The sequence below is a fragment of the Fulmarus glacialis genome, unplaced genomic scaffold, assembly GCF_000690835.1.
Source record: "Fulmarus glacialis isolate BGI_N327 unplaced genomic scaffold, ASM69083v1 scaffold37433, whole genome shotgun sequence".
Lineage (NCBI taxonomy): Eukaryota > Metazoa > Chordata > Aves > Procellariiformes > Procellariidae > Fulmarus > Fulmarus glacialis.
Window position 1 is genome coordinate 1 of NW_009201654.1, and position 12,912 is coordinate 12,912.

A 12,912-nucleotide genomic window follows, 5' to 3' on the forward strand; every position below is an offset into this window, starting at 1 on the left:
CCCCCCCTGCCTAGGAGCTGAATGCTTACCTGTTCTTTTGAGTTCTCATCAGCTATGATTTCTAACATCATGTTCTCTCCATGGCTGCTTTGCTGAAAAACCTGTACGCCACTTTTTCTAAGATAGAACTGGGTAAAAACAAAACAGCACATAAAACTTACTTGAACTCTTACATAGTTATCTATTAAATACAACTGAAAATGCCAGAGGAGAGAAATCTTTTACCTTATGTTTAATGTGCTTTAGAGTAGGAAATCCACAAAAATACAATGCACTCTTGTTGATTTTAGTTATCTTATTGTGGGTTATTTCTACGTGCCAAGCATCCAAAGGTATTGTTTTATACCTAAAAAACAAGTTGTACAACATTTGCTCATACAGATTGACCTTCAGCTCTAGAAACTCTCATTACTCATTCAAACATTCATTAATTGACAAACCCTTTCAACTTCCTGTAAGGTGGCAATTAATTTAAGCCACTTGGAACCTATACGAAGGACTATAAAAACCCATGCAAAGAGACTACTCATTAAGAAAAAGACAAAACTTCAAGCCATGGTATGTCCCAATCTCACTATCTTAATTCATTGTTATTGTCAAATTCTATACTAGCAATGGTTCTATATGGTATTCATCTTCACAACTATTCATTCTTCACTGAGTGTAATCCTGCAACAGGCATTCCTCCCCTATTTTGCTTTAAGTTTGACTACTGTTAAGGTTATGTTTCCATTTAATCTTGACACCTCAGCCTGTGTTAAATAAAGCTGGCTACTTTCAGTGGGAGGAAAGCGAACACCACACTTGTGTTCAAACTCTCTGCACTGGATCCAAATGCTTACATTTTTTTTTACAAATGGTCTGGAATTAGTGTGCTGATAAATCATCACTATTATCAGATACTTGTACCAGTCTTTCATCCTCTGTGTCATACAAAGTTTAGTAATTCTCCAGAGTGTTCCTGCAGACTTAGCATTGGTTCATCTGTTTTGCAAAGCAACATTTGAAGAAAAGGGACAAATAGTTTTACGGTGCCATCCACAACAAGCAACATCTAATTCAACATTTTAAATTATTCAGTGTATATATTGGCATATACAAGCTTTAGTTAAAATGCTAATAAAAGTATTCTAACTACTGCCAGCCTACTCTAAAATAGTTATGCCAGCATTACCTCGTATGACATCTTTCTATTGCAGGGAATTTCTCTGGCCATGGTGACATGTACTGGAACTCTGCATCTTTGTCATACCAGTATATTAAGCAAGCACTGTGAGTATTTCTTTGTTTCTCCTCTTCTTTTAGGCACTTATTACAGGATTCCATGGCCTGCAGCAGTCGTTTCTAAATTTTAGAGAAGTTAGTGTATGTGAAACTGGCAACAAAAATTAGCACGGAAACATCTACATTGGGAAAGTGGATACCTGCACTTTTCTGGTTAATGTGTTAATTTTCTAATTGCAGCCTCACCCTTCCTCATGTCCCAGCTCTCCAATAAAAATAGGACAATTACAATGGAATGGCTTTAGAGAATAAAGATTACCTTTTCGCAAATATGTTTCCAAAGGCTAGCCATATTTTGCCTTTTACATTTAACATACAAAGAAATATTAAAAAGATTTTTAGATGTTATCATAAATTTCTGCAAAATAACTAATGAAAAAGCTTCAAAACCTTATGAGTCATTCAAGTAGCAACTGTTGTCTTTTGTGAGAAGACTAAGTCCTGTCAACCTTTCACTGCGAACTATGGAAACACTTGATAGGCACACGCCACCTGTATATATCTTAACAGCTAATCTGCACTTTTATTTTCATCCACTCTTTGATGTGCTAAAATTTAATCTGATAAAAGATATTACAACAACGTAATACTGTTATCCTATATTCAAAGGGATCTAATGTTACTATTTTATTCCTCTCTGTTTATGTTTTACTGTTTGATCTGTACTTAAAGTCTTCTACCCATTACTGGTGTTCATGCAAAGAGATTTTCTGTAAAAAGACTGGGTTTTTTTTTCCAAGTGTTTCTTTCACCTACAGACATTCTGTATTTTTATATGTATACAGGAATAGAATTTTTTTCTCAAAAAATCTGAAACTAAATATTTGAATAGCTGATTAAAAACATGAACAAACAACAAAAAGTCCACATCCCTTACTTAAGACTTCTGCCAATTGAAGCTAACTTTGCTTGTGGTAACTTAATCTAGCCTTACTCTCCACGCAGCAAACATTTATATTTTTCTGTGGTCTTATCAAGTGTTAATTTAAACCTCCATTTAATTGCATGTCTAACTGTTGATTAATTAAGAAGTTTAGCAGATTTGTTATGAAGCTTTTATAGACAGCAGACGTTGAAAGAACTTACCTCATCAATAAACGGGATTAATACCACAGCTTCCCATTCTTGCTGTTTTCCATTTAGGTCAGTTTTAAAATCCGGTGGATAATATTCTATAATAGGAGAGTCTTGACTGATCATCAAATGCTAGGAAAATACAATAGAGGAATTAAACAATATTAGAGACAATTTAGCACTAATTCTAGGAAGAGATAGAGGAAGGCAGGTATTAAAACCAATGCAAGGCTGAACAGGAATTCAACATTTATCATTTAACTGTCCTAGTCTGGAATTGCTTAGCAAATGCAAAGTTTTGTATTTATTACTAACTTTACAACATACTAAGAATAGTAAAAAAATAGAAGTATTTAACCATACACCTAAAATTTAGAGGTAGAAGATAACTAAGAGGACACGCAAAAATATCAAGAAAGAGTTACTTCAAAATAAAGCAGACAAACAGTAAGCGATAGATAAATGCAATCTAATTCTAAATCCTACCTGGTAGCATTTAGGTAGCAGATCTTTGCTAGCTGCTGGAAGTACAGCAAGAAGTTGTTCAAATGGCATGAAAGGTTTTCCCAGTTCAAATTTGATTTTGAGTTCGCCGATGTTGCAAATATCTGACAGATAAGGTGCATAATGATAAGGATAATACCTGCAGGGGAAAAAACCTCTTAAGTTACTTGACTTAATTATAGCACAGCAGCGTTCACAGATCAGAAACAAACAGAACTACATTAAATGTTCCCAGCATACACAGTGAAATATTGCTCAATCTTTAAACAATTTCTCATTTGACAATTTTTCTTACCAGCTCCATGACTGAACTCCATGGTAATAATAATGCAAAATCCATTGTATTGCCTGGACGTAACATTCAGCTTGATCAGCCAAGAAGTCACTTAAAAGAAAAAGGAAAGATACTCATTAATTTTTCTCATTTTCACTGGTATATAAAAATTACTTAGCACCTTGGTACATAGGAATGAAGACAGAGCATTTTGGCAACCTAACAGAATCATAGTTTTCTAGATTCATGTAATACTAACAGATATTTTCTGTCTGGTCCTCAAATATTTGTTACAGAAAACCTGACTTGCAGCTTTTCTTGCATTAACCAAAAGCATCACCGCTGCAGTATACTGCCATGTGTTCTCTGTTTTCGACATGAATGAATATTCTGTCTTGTATTAGACAGATGCAAAGACTTGTCTTTTGCGTTTAAAAAAAAAAAAAAGAACAGGATAAAAAAAACAGAGAAAAAGCATACACTTACTCAGAAACTACTTCTACACCCATTTTAGTCATGTAGTAAGTTCTTTTGTATTGCCTAAACTCAGTTTCAAACAAATCATCATCTTCCGGTTCATCTTCCAACACAGCTGAAAAAGAAGTGATGGGCGGGGAAAAAAAAAAAAAAAAAAAGGATTAACATTCACTTCTCTACTACAGAAAGGTTTGAAGACATTCAGTTTTGACTTAATGCCTTAACTTTATTCCTCAATTCACAGCTACAGGTGCTCATACCTTCCTTGCACTGAAAGTAACATGAAACAATCAAACAAAATCTTTAACCAGAGAAAGTCTGGAACTTTTTTTTTCCCCCCTTTAAAAGACAGGCAACCCATTTTGTAGCCCAATTACAAGAACAGAGAAAAGAATACAAACCATCAGAAAATAATTTAAGAAAACGTTAAAATAAACTTTTAAATTTAATCTTTTTTCAGCAACATCATCTTATATCATGGAGAAATATTTATACATTTTTGACATTAAATTCCAAAACACGAGCAACAGACATTTCCTACGAGTGGAATGAGTTTAAAAACACAACCAACACAACCAAGAACCCCAAAGCCATATAAAAATCTGTTCATTTGTCCCCACCTGTATAATAAAATACCTAGGCATACAATTATCAAAAACATAATGTTGTTGAAGATGTGCTCATTCATTTCTTTAATTCACCATGGAAATACCGGTCAGGTAAGAAGCACTTCAAAAGCTTTAGCCCCACTCCCTCTCACCATAAGCCAGTGATATGCAGTTCCATTTCCCAACAGCTGACTATATAACTCTTCCATTTAGATTAAGGTTACCTCTGACATGAAATTCTTACACATCTTCCAAATCTATAGACAAAATAACAAGTTCTTTGCTATATGTATATGGAAAAATTATTTGCACTTACTTTTCGGGGTCACAACTTCACCTTCGTTTTTTTCTAACGCAGCCAAACATATAGAATTTTCCTGAGCCTATTAAATTAATATTTGAGATAAAGTAAAAATACAGAATAATATGCACATACCTCATTCACAACTGTATAATCTGCAACGCAAAACGCTATAATCAAGATGTATAAATATTATTATTATTTTGTATAAAACCCATTACATTTCCTTCTCTTGTAATTGCCTAGGGTAAATTATTTTATCCAGACAGATCAGACAAAGGAGCAGTCTCAAATAAAATCTCAACTACCTTTAAAAAATATCTGAATATTTGTTTTCCAAAATACAACTATTTCCAAAACTGCACCATACACATTTAAGCATTGTTACCTACATCATGCATTGTGCTACAGCACCAGTATGCAATCAAATCTTTAATCAGTAAATTTTTAAGAGTTCAAACTACTTTTGTGGGAAGTAAGGATACAAGAAATTGTGTTTTAGAGAGTCAAACAAGCCAAACATTCACTTCATTCTCACACTACACACTGTCTTTTGTGTACAGCACTGAGTAGCTTTCAATAAGCAGAATCATTAAGTTGGCCCTCTTCCCCTGTACCTGAGATATGCAAGCTCCTGACTGTCACTGCCATTCAAAGGATCAGTCAAGATGGCTAGCTAATACTACACAGCTGCTCCAAACTTCTGTGGCAAATAAGAAAACAACCACAAATAAAGCATACCTTATTAAAGGAAGAGCTAACATCTTGCTCTTACAAACCACAAACTGCACTAAAGAACAGGATAACGATATACAGTGACAGATTAAGCTTGAAGGAATTTCCTGCTGCTACTCTACACTCTGCTGAAGGCATATATTGAAGGATAGCCAATGGAGGTGGTGATGGGGAACATGACAGTGGGGCAGAGTCAAGATACTGAGAAACGTGCTGTTCCTTATTAATTAGTTATATCTAGAATTTCAAGTTTAATAACCAATCTGAGACAGCTCACACCGATGAAATGGCTATTTATCTGTTCATTGCCAAATAGTCAGCCAATACCAAGACACGTATGAATGATCTATCAGTGTATCTGAAATATATAAAACTTCCAACAGGCTATGCGCCGAGAAGTAAAACTATGAAGCATGGCAAGTTGGACCATAACTCACCCAGAAGTAAGTTTTGCTGCTGTTGAGGAACAGATAAATTGACATAAAGCATTAAGTTACAGGTTTACAAGATTTCAAAAATTGTGAGAACGTGACCTTGACTTAACCATTTCATCACTCACAACCAGCAATGCATACAGGCAGTTCCTCAAATGTTACATTTTACTACCTCTTCTCAAAAATCTCAAAACATAGGTTTATGCCATTTAATTTGTCTAAGATAAAATTATTGATTTGCAAAAAGTAACATTCTTATTTCCAAAGTTGTGCATGTAAAACACTGACCTTTTGTTTCTTTTGTTTATTTTTTCTGGCTTCCTCTGCTGCAATACCAGCTGCCTCGTTGAGGTATTTATTGCCTACTTTACTTTCAAACCATTTTAGGTCTACAAAGACTTCACTGAAGTGTTCACGATCAAACTGTGCAGAGAGATTAAAGTAAGTTTAGAAATATTTGATGGACACCAAATTTAGAGTGCTAAATTAACAATGTCTTTTTAGTAGGTGCATTAGATTACATCTAGAGCCATTTGTACGAAAACATTTTGCCCTAGAGCTACAACTAAACTAAGATTAATATTAAAAATCTTCTTTCGTAGCAGTATATAACATATACCCAAGTCATATTTTGTTTTCTTTCAGTAAGGCAGCAATGGGTAACAAAAAGAGTTAGTTAACTTCCACACTTCACTACCAACTCTAGAAGTAGTAGAAGTTTATAGGGTCTGGGTAATACAGTCTTGTGCCACCACCCAAAACTTTCATAGTTCTACCCAGGAATCAGAAGATAGGGCTAAAGCAGGGACAGCAGATGGATTTCCTCCTTCCAAGTTCAGCAGAAAGCTGAGACCTTTCAATTTCTATATGGCCTATACCTTTTCTCATCTCTAGGATGGATTACTGCAGTGGCACTTAACAGGACTGCCTCCTGTACGCCAGTTAGTTCATGAAGAATGCTGATGCCTGCCTCTGAGAGACACTAATGCTTCATTGCTCTTTACCAGTGATCTTCATAAAAAACTTGCAAAAAATACTGCTCTCCAAGATCTTCAGACATACCCCGTAAGAAACTGACCAGCAGGGGAAGCAAAGAATATTGCTGCCTGCAGCATGCTTTGCCCAGTATTGCCACTCGTTACTCGATGAGAATTGAGGGCCATGACTCTAGCAGTGAATCCTTACTTGACTTGCAGTACTAAAAAGATGCTGGCTAAAGCACAGATCAAATGATTCAATCTTTTTCCTTTTATGTTATGATAATATCAGACAACAACCGATTGGATCCCATCAGTTAAATGATAAAACAGCTGATTGAACCACTTGTAAAAACACAGTCATTTAACAGTTCGTTAAAACTACAGCACAGTGTATTTTAGGGCGCTATATATACATTCCATTCAACAGACTATACTGTAATTTCAAAGTTACTTACATCTGACAATCTTGTGAGATATTTCTCAAAGCGTTTTAAATTCAGATGCCCGTTTTCATTTATGTAACCTATTGGGAAAATAAAGTATGTTTTTTAAATTAATGATTTTAAAAAAATTTCTATTTAAATGCGCCATAGGTAATAGAATGAAATCTTGCTGGCTGTCGAAAGAAAATGTACTAAACGCTAAACATTCTAACATGGCTAAAAAGGTCAATAAACATTAACGCAGGAATGTTAACGTTTCTACTTTCCACAACTAAACTTAGTGTTCTTACCTCCCAGTTCTGGCAAGATAGCCATATATGTTCTATAAAGTAGCGGCAGTGCATCATGATTAATGTGTAAATGAGGTAGATGAGGAATAAAATCATTTCCTACAAGGAAACCCATTAAGATCCAATCATCTATTATCCTTTCAATATCATATTCAAAGGAAATCTTGTCCTGGGGTGGGGGGGGGAGAGGGAGGGGAAAAAGGAAAAAAAGAAAAAAACCACAGGAGCATAATTTTTATTATCATGTTTGCATAAAAAGACCACACACATCTATTTAACCACAGCTCCATTAGAACTTACTTTTACTGGTGAAAATTCATAATCAATATATTCTCTCATCAGTGATAAGTGCAGTAAATGAAACGTGGTTTCCTCTGGTGCACATGCTCTGTAAATTATTTAAAACATTAAGTTAATTATTTATAAACACACTTTCAACATGAATATTTATTAAGTCCAAGGTTACCTAAAACCAAGTAATCTTACTAGGATTATATCCTTGCAGAAAAAATAACATAGAAATATTTCTTTGAATCTATTTTAGGATTCATCTGGTTTGAGTCTATAAAATCTTGCAGTAGAATCTTCTAAACAGCAGATGTGACTGCGCTGTACGGAAAACGGCTAGCTTAGAAGAAGCAGGGCAGCTTTGTGGAATTCCATGTTGCATTAACTATTTCCTGAGTAATTATCCCATTGTCCAAAAAAGGGACAACCTAACCTAACTTTGCACCAAACCCTATATATTTTAAGGTACTTTAAAACTAGTCTGAGTATATACAGAGTACACAGATTCATGTCTAAACTGGCTGGGTTTCATTTGCAGTCATTTGTAATGCTTCTTGTAAGAAAAGAATATGCTCAACTTGAAAATATGCTCCATATGTATTACCTAGTGGCTTCAACACAGCACCAAAAAAATGACAAACCTACTGTTTGTTTATGGCATAAATTAGTCAACATATATTCTGCCTTCTTTTCCTCTCTTCACTAAAATTACTTAATACCCATGCCAACATTAGGCCAAAATCAGTTAATACTTACACCAAAAGATTAATGAGCTGACTGATGTATTTTAAATTCGTAAAGGACTATTTCACCTTGTAGATACTGTAACTAGCTGGGACCACCTCCAATGACAAACCAGCATAAACACCTGTGTATTCATGCATACACATACATAGTAGATTTTGGGCAAAATCCTCTGAGGAAGATGTGTGTGATACACAAGCTTATATGAAGACTACTAAGACGAACTCTGAGCTATACTTGGCTGCATAGAACTTCAGACCCAAATCTGTCACTTTTTAAATGTAATTTTCATATTGGCAAATCCAGGTTGATGCTCTAAGACTCTGGAGACATTTTGCCTCTTATTCTTCATTGCACTGGACTTGAAAATCCTGATAAAACAAATAATTTCTCTGAATCAAGAAAATGCTGACAGATATTAATTTGTATGTATTTTTAGTATTTTCAAATTTCCAACTGTAAGTACGCATAAAAGTGACAATATTGACAGAAGGCAATTCCTGTAACTTTCAGAAGTAAATTCCTGTAACGAGCAATATTATCCAGAAATTACAACAGGAGCCAAATATGGAACAATGCTTGAGAGGGGAAAAAAAAAAAAGACACCTTGCCTTTTGATTTCATACTTTATTTAATTAATCCCTCAAAAGGTCATCACACTTTTATTTTATATTATTTTATTTTTAAAAAAGGGAAAACCGACATTTTTCTTTGATTAAACTTAAGGTCTTTTAAAAACATTACAATGTTACATGCCAACACTATCAACGGAATGAGTATTAGTAAAAAGTTGACTATGGAAGACCATGAAAAGAATACTTATTTCTGGTGTTTATCATATCGTCCTTGGCAATAAAAACATTTGTTTATTAGCAAAAACGATGCATTTATCTAAACATTTATATGACTTATCACTGTATTATGCAAAATCCTTTTTGTATCAAAAAAGTGTATTTCTCTCTATCTCTCCTACCTTCTCCCTTTATCCACCAAATATATGCTTAAGGTCCTTCAAAGAAGGAACCTAGCCACAGTAACAGTTATAAAATTAATTTTTCTATTACTTCAGAATAGTTCCATGTACATGCACAGTTCTGGAACAAATCACCTTGTTCTGACTGATTATAACCCACAAGTTAGTTCATATGGGCAAATCCAGAATAAGGGCATCCAGTCAGTAAGAGAGTTTATTTTAGTAATTATTCTAGTCATTTTCTTACATGCACAAAAATTTAGAGATATAAATATATTTTTAGAAGTCAGTATCTGTATAAGACAATTACGGAAACAACGTCAGTACAGCCTGGACTGCTCCATTCTTAATACGAAGAAAGAAGCACAACACACCAAAGCTCTAAGGATTTTTTTATCAGTTGTCCTGACAGCATACATTTTCTCATGTAAACGAATTCAAATGCACAATTTAACAAGCTGATTTCTCTAATTTCATGTATTTTCTAACACAAAAATAAACTAAGACTTTACTAATTCAGTATGCAATCAATAAAAAAATCTGTTTTAGTCACCCAGTAGCTTTTGGATTTAATTTCATTGTATATAAAATAAGAGTAAAGTTAAATCAGTTCACCTTTGAGATTTTTTACCACCAAATCTGACTTCTTCTCTTAAGAGCGCAAAGTGTGCCTCATGACTTGTTAATCCCAGCATAATCTATTACAAAGAGATATCAGACAGGTCTTACTTCATTATTTTTTTTTTAAACTGTTACTTTAAGATTCGAGCAATATAAAGGAATCTTGCTGTTCTGTTTCATTACAAATTCAAAAGTTTGCAGCAATACAAAATTAAATGCTTGTTTAATAACATTTTAGAACCCTATGCGCTTAGGAAGACATCAAAGACAAACACACTTTATAAACTTCTGTGGTTTGTATTATTTTAATTGCACATACCAAGTCAGCATCTAAGCCATAGAGGCAGTGTCTTGTGTTTGGATCATGATGGGGCTTTGCTTTTTCTGATCTGATGAACTCCATAATTTTATGCTCACCTTCCCCCGGAGTCTGCATGAAAAACCCCAAAATTTATCAGTAAGTTTTTTTCTATAAAATAAAGATTTACTTAAAATAAAATATTAACAAAATACAATGACCTCATGGCCTGATAAGTAGACTGTTACTCCTTGCCAGGATTTGTCTGTGGAAATCTTCATATTTACAAAATATTTAAGATGCTCATGCAATCTGGCCATGAATTCAGTTCCTGAAAAAAGAAATCTAAGTTAAGCACAAAACTTTTCACTAGTCACTCAAAATTGCATTTACATATCAAAAGTATTAATGAAAAAAACCCAACAAATAAAAATTCTGCAAGAGATGAAGGGGACAGATGTTTTTTTCCCCCAAGAGGTTTCATTTTTTCCATAGCAATCTAAAAAATTTTTAGAATGGGACAGTATTCCAACCCTACTAAAAGTTATTAAAACTTGTGTTCCCAACTTACTTGAGCCTTTATCGATTCTGTCCTTCAATTAAAAAAAAAAAACGCGTTAAGATAGGAAAATAGTGCCAAAATATAGATGCAAAACCATAAATCTAAACACTTAAATTTAAGTAATCAACAAATAATCTTACCTGGTGTAATACAGTTGGAGTCAAATCTGGCTTCTGTAGGGAGAGTTTCTCCCTTTTCTAATGCCTTTTTTATTTTGTCCTCTGCCTCTTTTGCTGATCTAAAACAAAACAGGGTTGGAGAGAGGGAGTAGAGAAAGAATCACCTTATTCAAATGTTAATATCCTAAGTACAGCTTTACTGACAAAATACATATAGTTGATTTTTTAAAGAGTGTTTAAAAACAAAAAGGGGGGGGGGGAAGAGAAATTTAACTCCTGAATAGAGTTTGAACTTGTTTCTGATACAACTGGAAGGCTTAAAAATAGCTTTTTTCCCCCTAGTAATGATGATAATCTGTCATTGCTCAGATACAGTTAATATTTAGATTACTAAGATGATCATTCAATAGCTGATCACAATAAAAGCAAATTAACATTGAAACAGTAGGAATACTCGGGATCTAAACATCTGAAAATGCTATCCCAGAATAACAATGGTAATGTAGTTAAACAAAGCAGCAAGTTTGGAATACCATGGGGGTAAGAAGTGTGAACTAACAATTTATCATCACTAGTAATGGAGAAACAAACAAATATCATCCTAGCCTTTCTTGGCCAAGGATTTCAAAAACACTTTTGAACCAAAAAAAGAGAAGCCACCGATGTCTTAGATTTTTGTCTTTCTCTCAATTCTGCTCCAATTTTCTATTTAGAACTCTTTCTTAATCTCTTCTTCCTCTCAACCTCCTTTTTTCCTCAAAAAAAAAAAAAAAAAAAAAAAAAGACAAAACCCAAACCCACAAAAAACCCCAGTAGCTTGAAAATATTTTCCCTTGGCCCTTTTCCCCAGTTTGTTTCTGTTGCATTTCACTCACCATCCCTGTATTGTCTGACCACTGGCTTTCCTTCCTTACAGTAGTCTTCAGATATGCTTCCACATCTCCCAAAACACTAATATAATTCTTAACACTGTGAAATCTACCTGCAGCTCTGTATTTGAGCTAGCTTGCTAACTAGTATCAACAGGGAACCAGAGTTTTATCAGAAACTTCATTTCTTCTACAACTGTCAAAGAACACTCCATTGTAGTTACCAAAAAGGTGTATCTAGAATTAGCATTCACAAATACCAAAGACTCTCACAGGTTATGAAGCCACTGGAGACATCTGTAAGAACTCCACCGCAGATTTATTTCACAGAAAATTTCATAGGAAAAAAAGATTCCCCTGGCCCCAAAGTCCCACATACACACAGAAAAATCTAAGTAACAAGCAAACTTTCCTTTTTGGAATCCTGATTTTAAGTATTAACATTTTATAGGTGGTTACCCTCATTTAACTACAAATTAAAGCTACTGTCAAAGGCATGACCACTCATAATATATTCTACTTTTCATGGCATACATTTAAGTAAATGTTTTTTTTAAAGTGTGTACTATCCTAAAGACAGGGCAAGAACGAATATTCTCACCTAAAACGTCTCCCACGCTGCTGATTCATTTTTGCTCTTGGAGCTACTCCATCAACTGCCATGAAGAAAACCTTCCTTGGTTTAATAATGCGAAAAAGTACTTCCAAATAGTGAAAAATATCAGCAAAAATCTTATCTTCTGAGATTCTGAAGTGAATATCATCATCATTTGGATGTGAACACTGATGTATAATGCCATTCATGTCCAAGTATAAGTTGTCAAATTCTGGAATCTACAAAAGCCACAGTTAATATCCATTTGGTGACAGCTGAAGCAATGCAATCACTGCCCAAGGCATGGCTGAGACTAATGAACTCTGGAAACGAGCCGAGGTGGGAAGACCTCCCTGGAACCTACTGCACGCCAATGGGCTAAGAATATCTTGACTTGTTATGGGTTTGTCTGCACTTGCAATCCGTTATTATGATTTTC

The 12,912-nt window shown here is 34.4% G+C and overlaps 1 protein-coding gene across 1 annotated transcript; it reads right to left on the reverse strand.

Annotated features, from left to right (window-relative positions):
* Positions 1-29: 29 nt before the first annotated feature.
* Positions 30-12,706, reverse strand: LOC104074042 (5'-3' exoribonuclease 1-like; the record flags this gene model as incomplete). Its single annotated transcript, XM_009574014.1, has 17 exons — positions 12,480-12,706; positions 11,031-11,128; positions 10,550-10,659; positions 10,350-10,460; positions 10,025-10,107; positions 7,705-7,792; positions 7,405-7,573; positions 7,127-7,194; positions 5,980-6,114; positions 4,538-4,604; positions 3,623-3,728; positions 3,158-3,247; positions 2,845-3,001; positions 2,371-2,490; positions 1,175-1,344; positions 226-346; positions 30-128 (listed from the first exon to the last, which is right to left on the reverse strand). Coding segments are annotated over exons 1-17 (1,995 nt in total), but the record flags the coding sequence as incomplete, so codon positions are not given.
* Between the last annotated feature and the right edge of the window lie 206 nt (positions 12,707-12,912).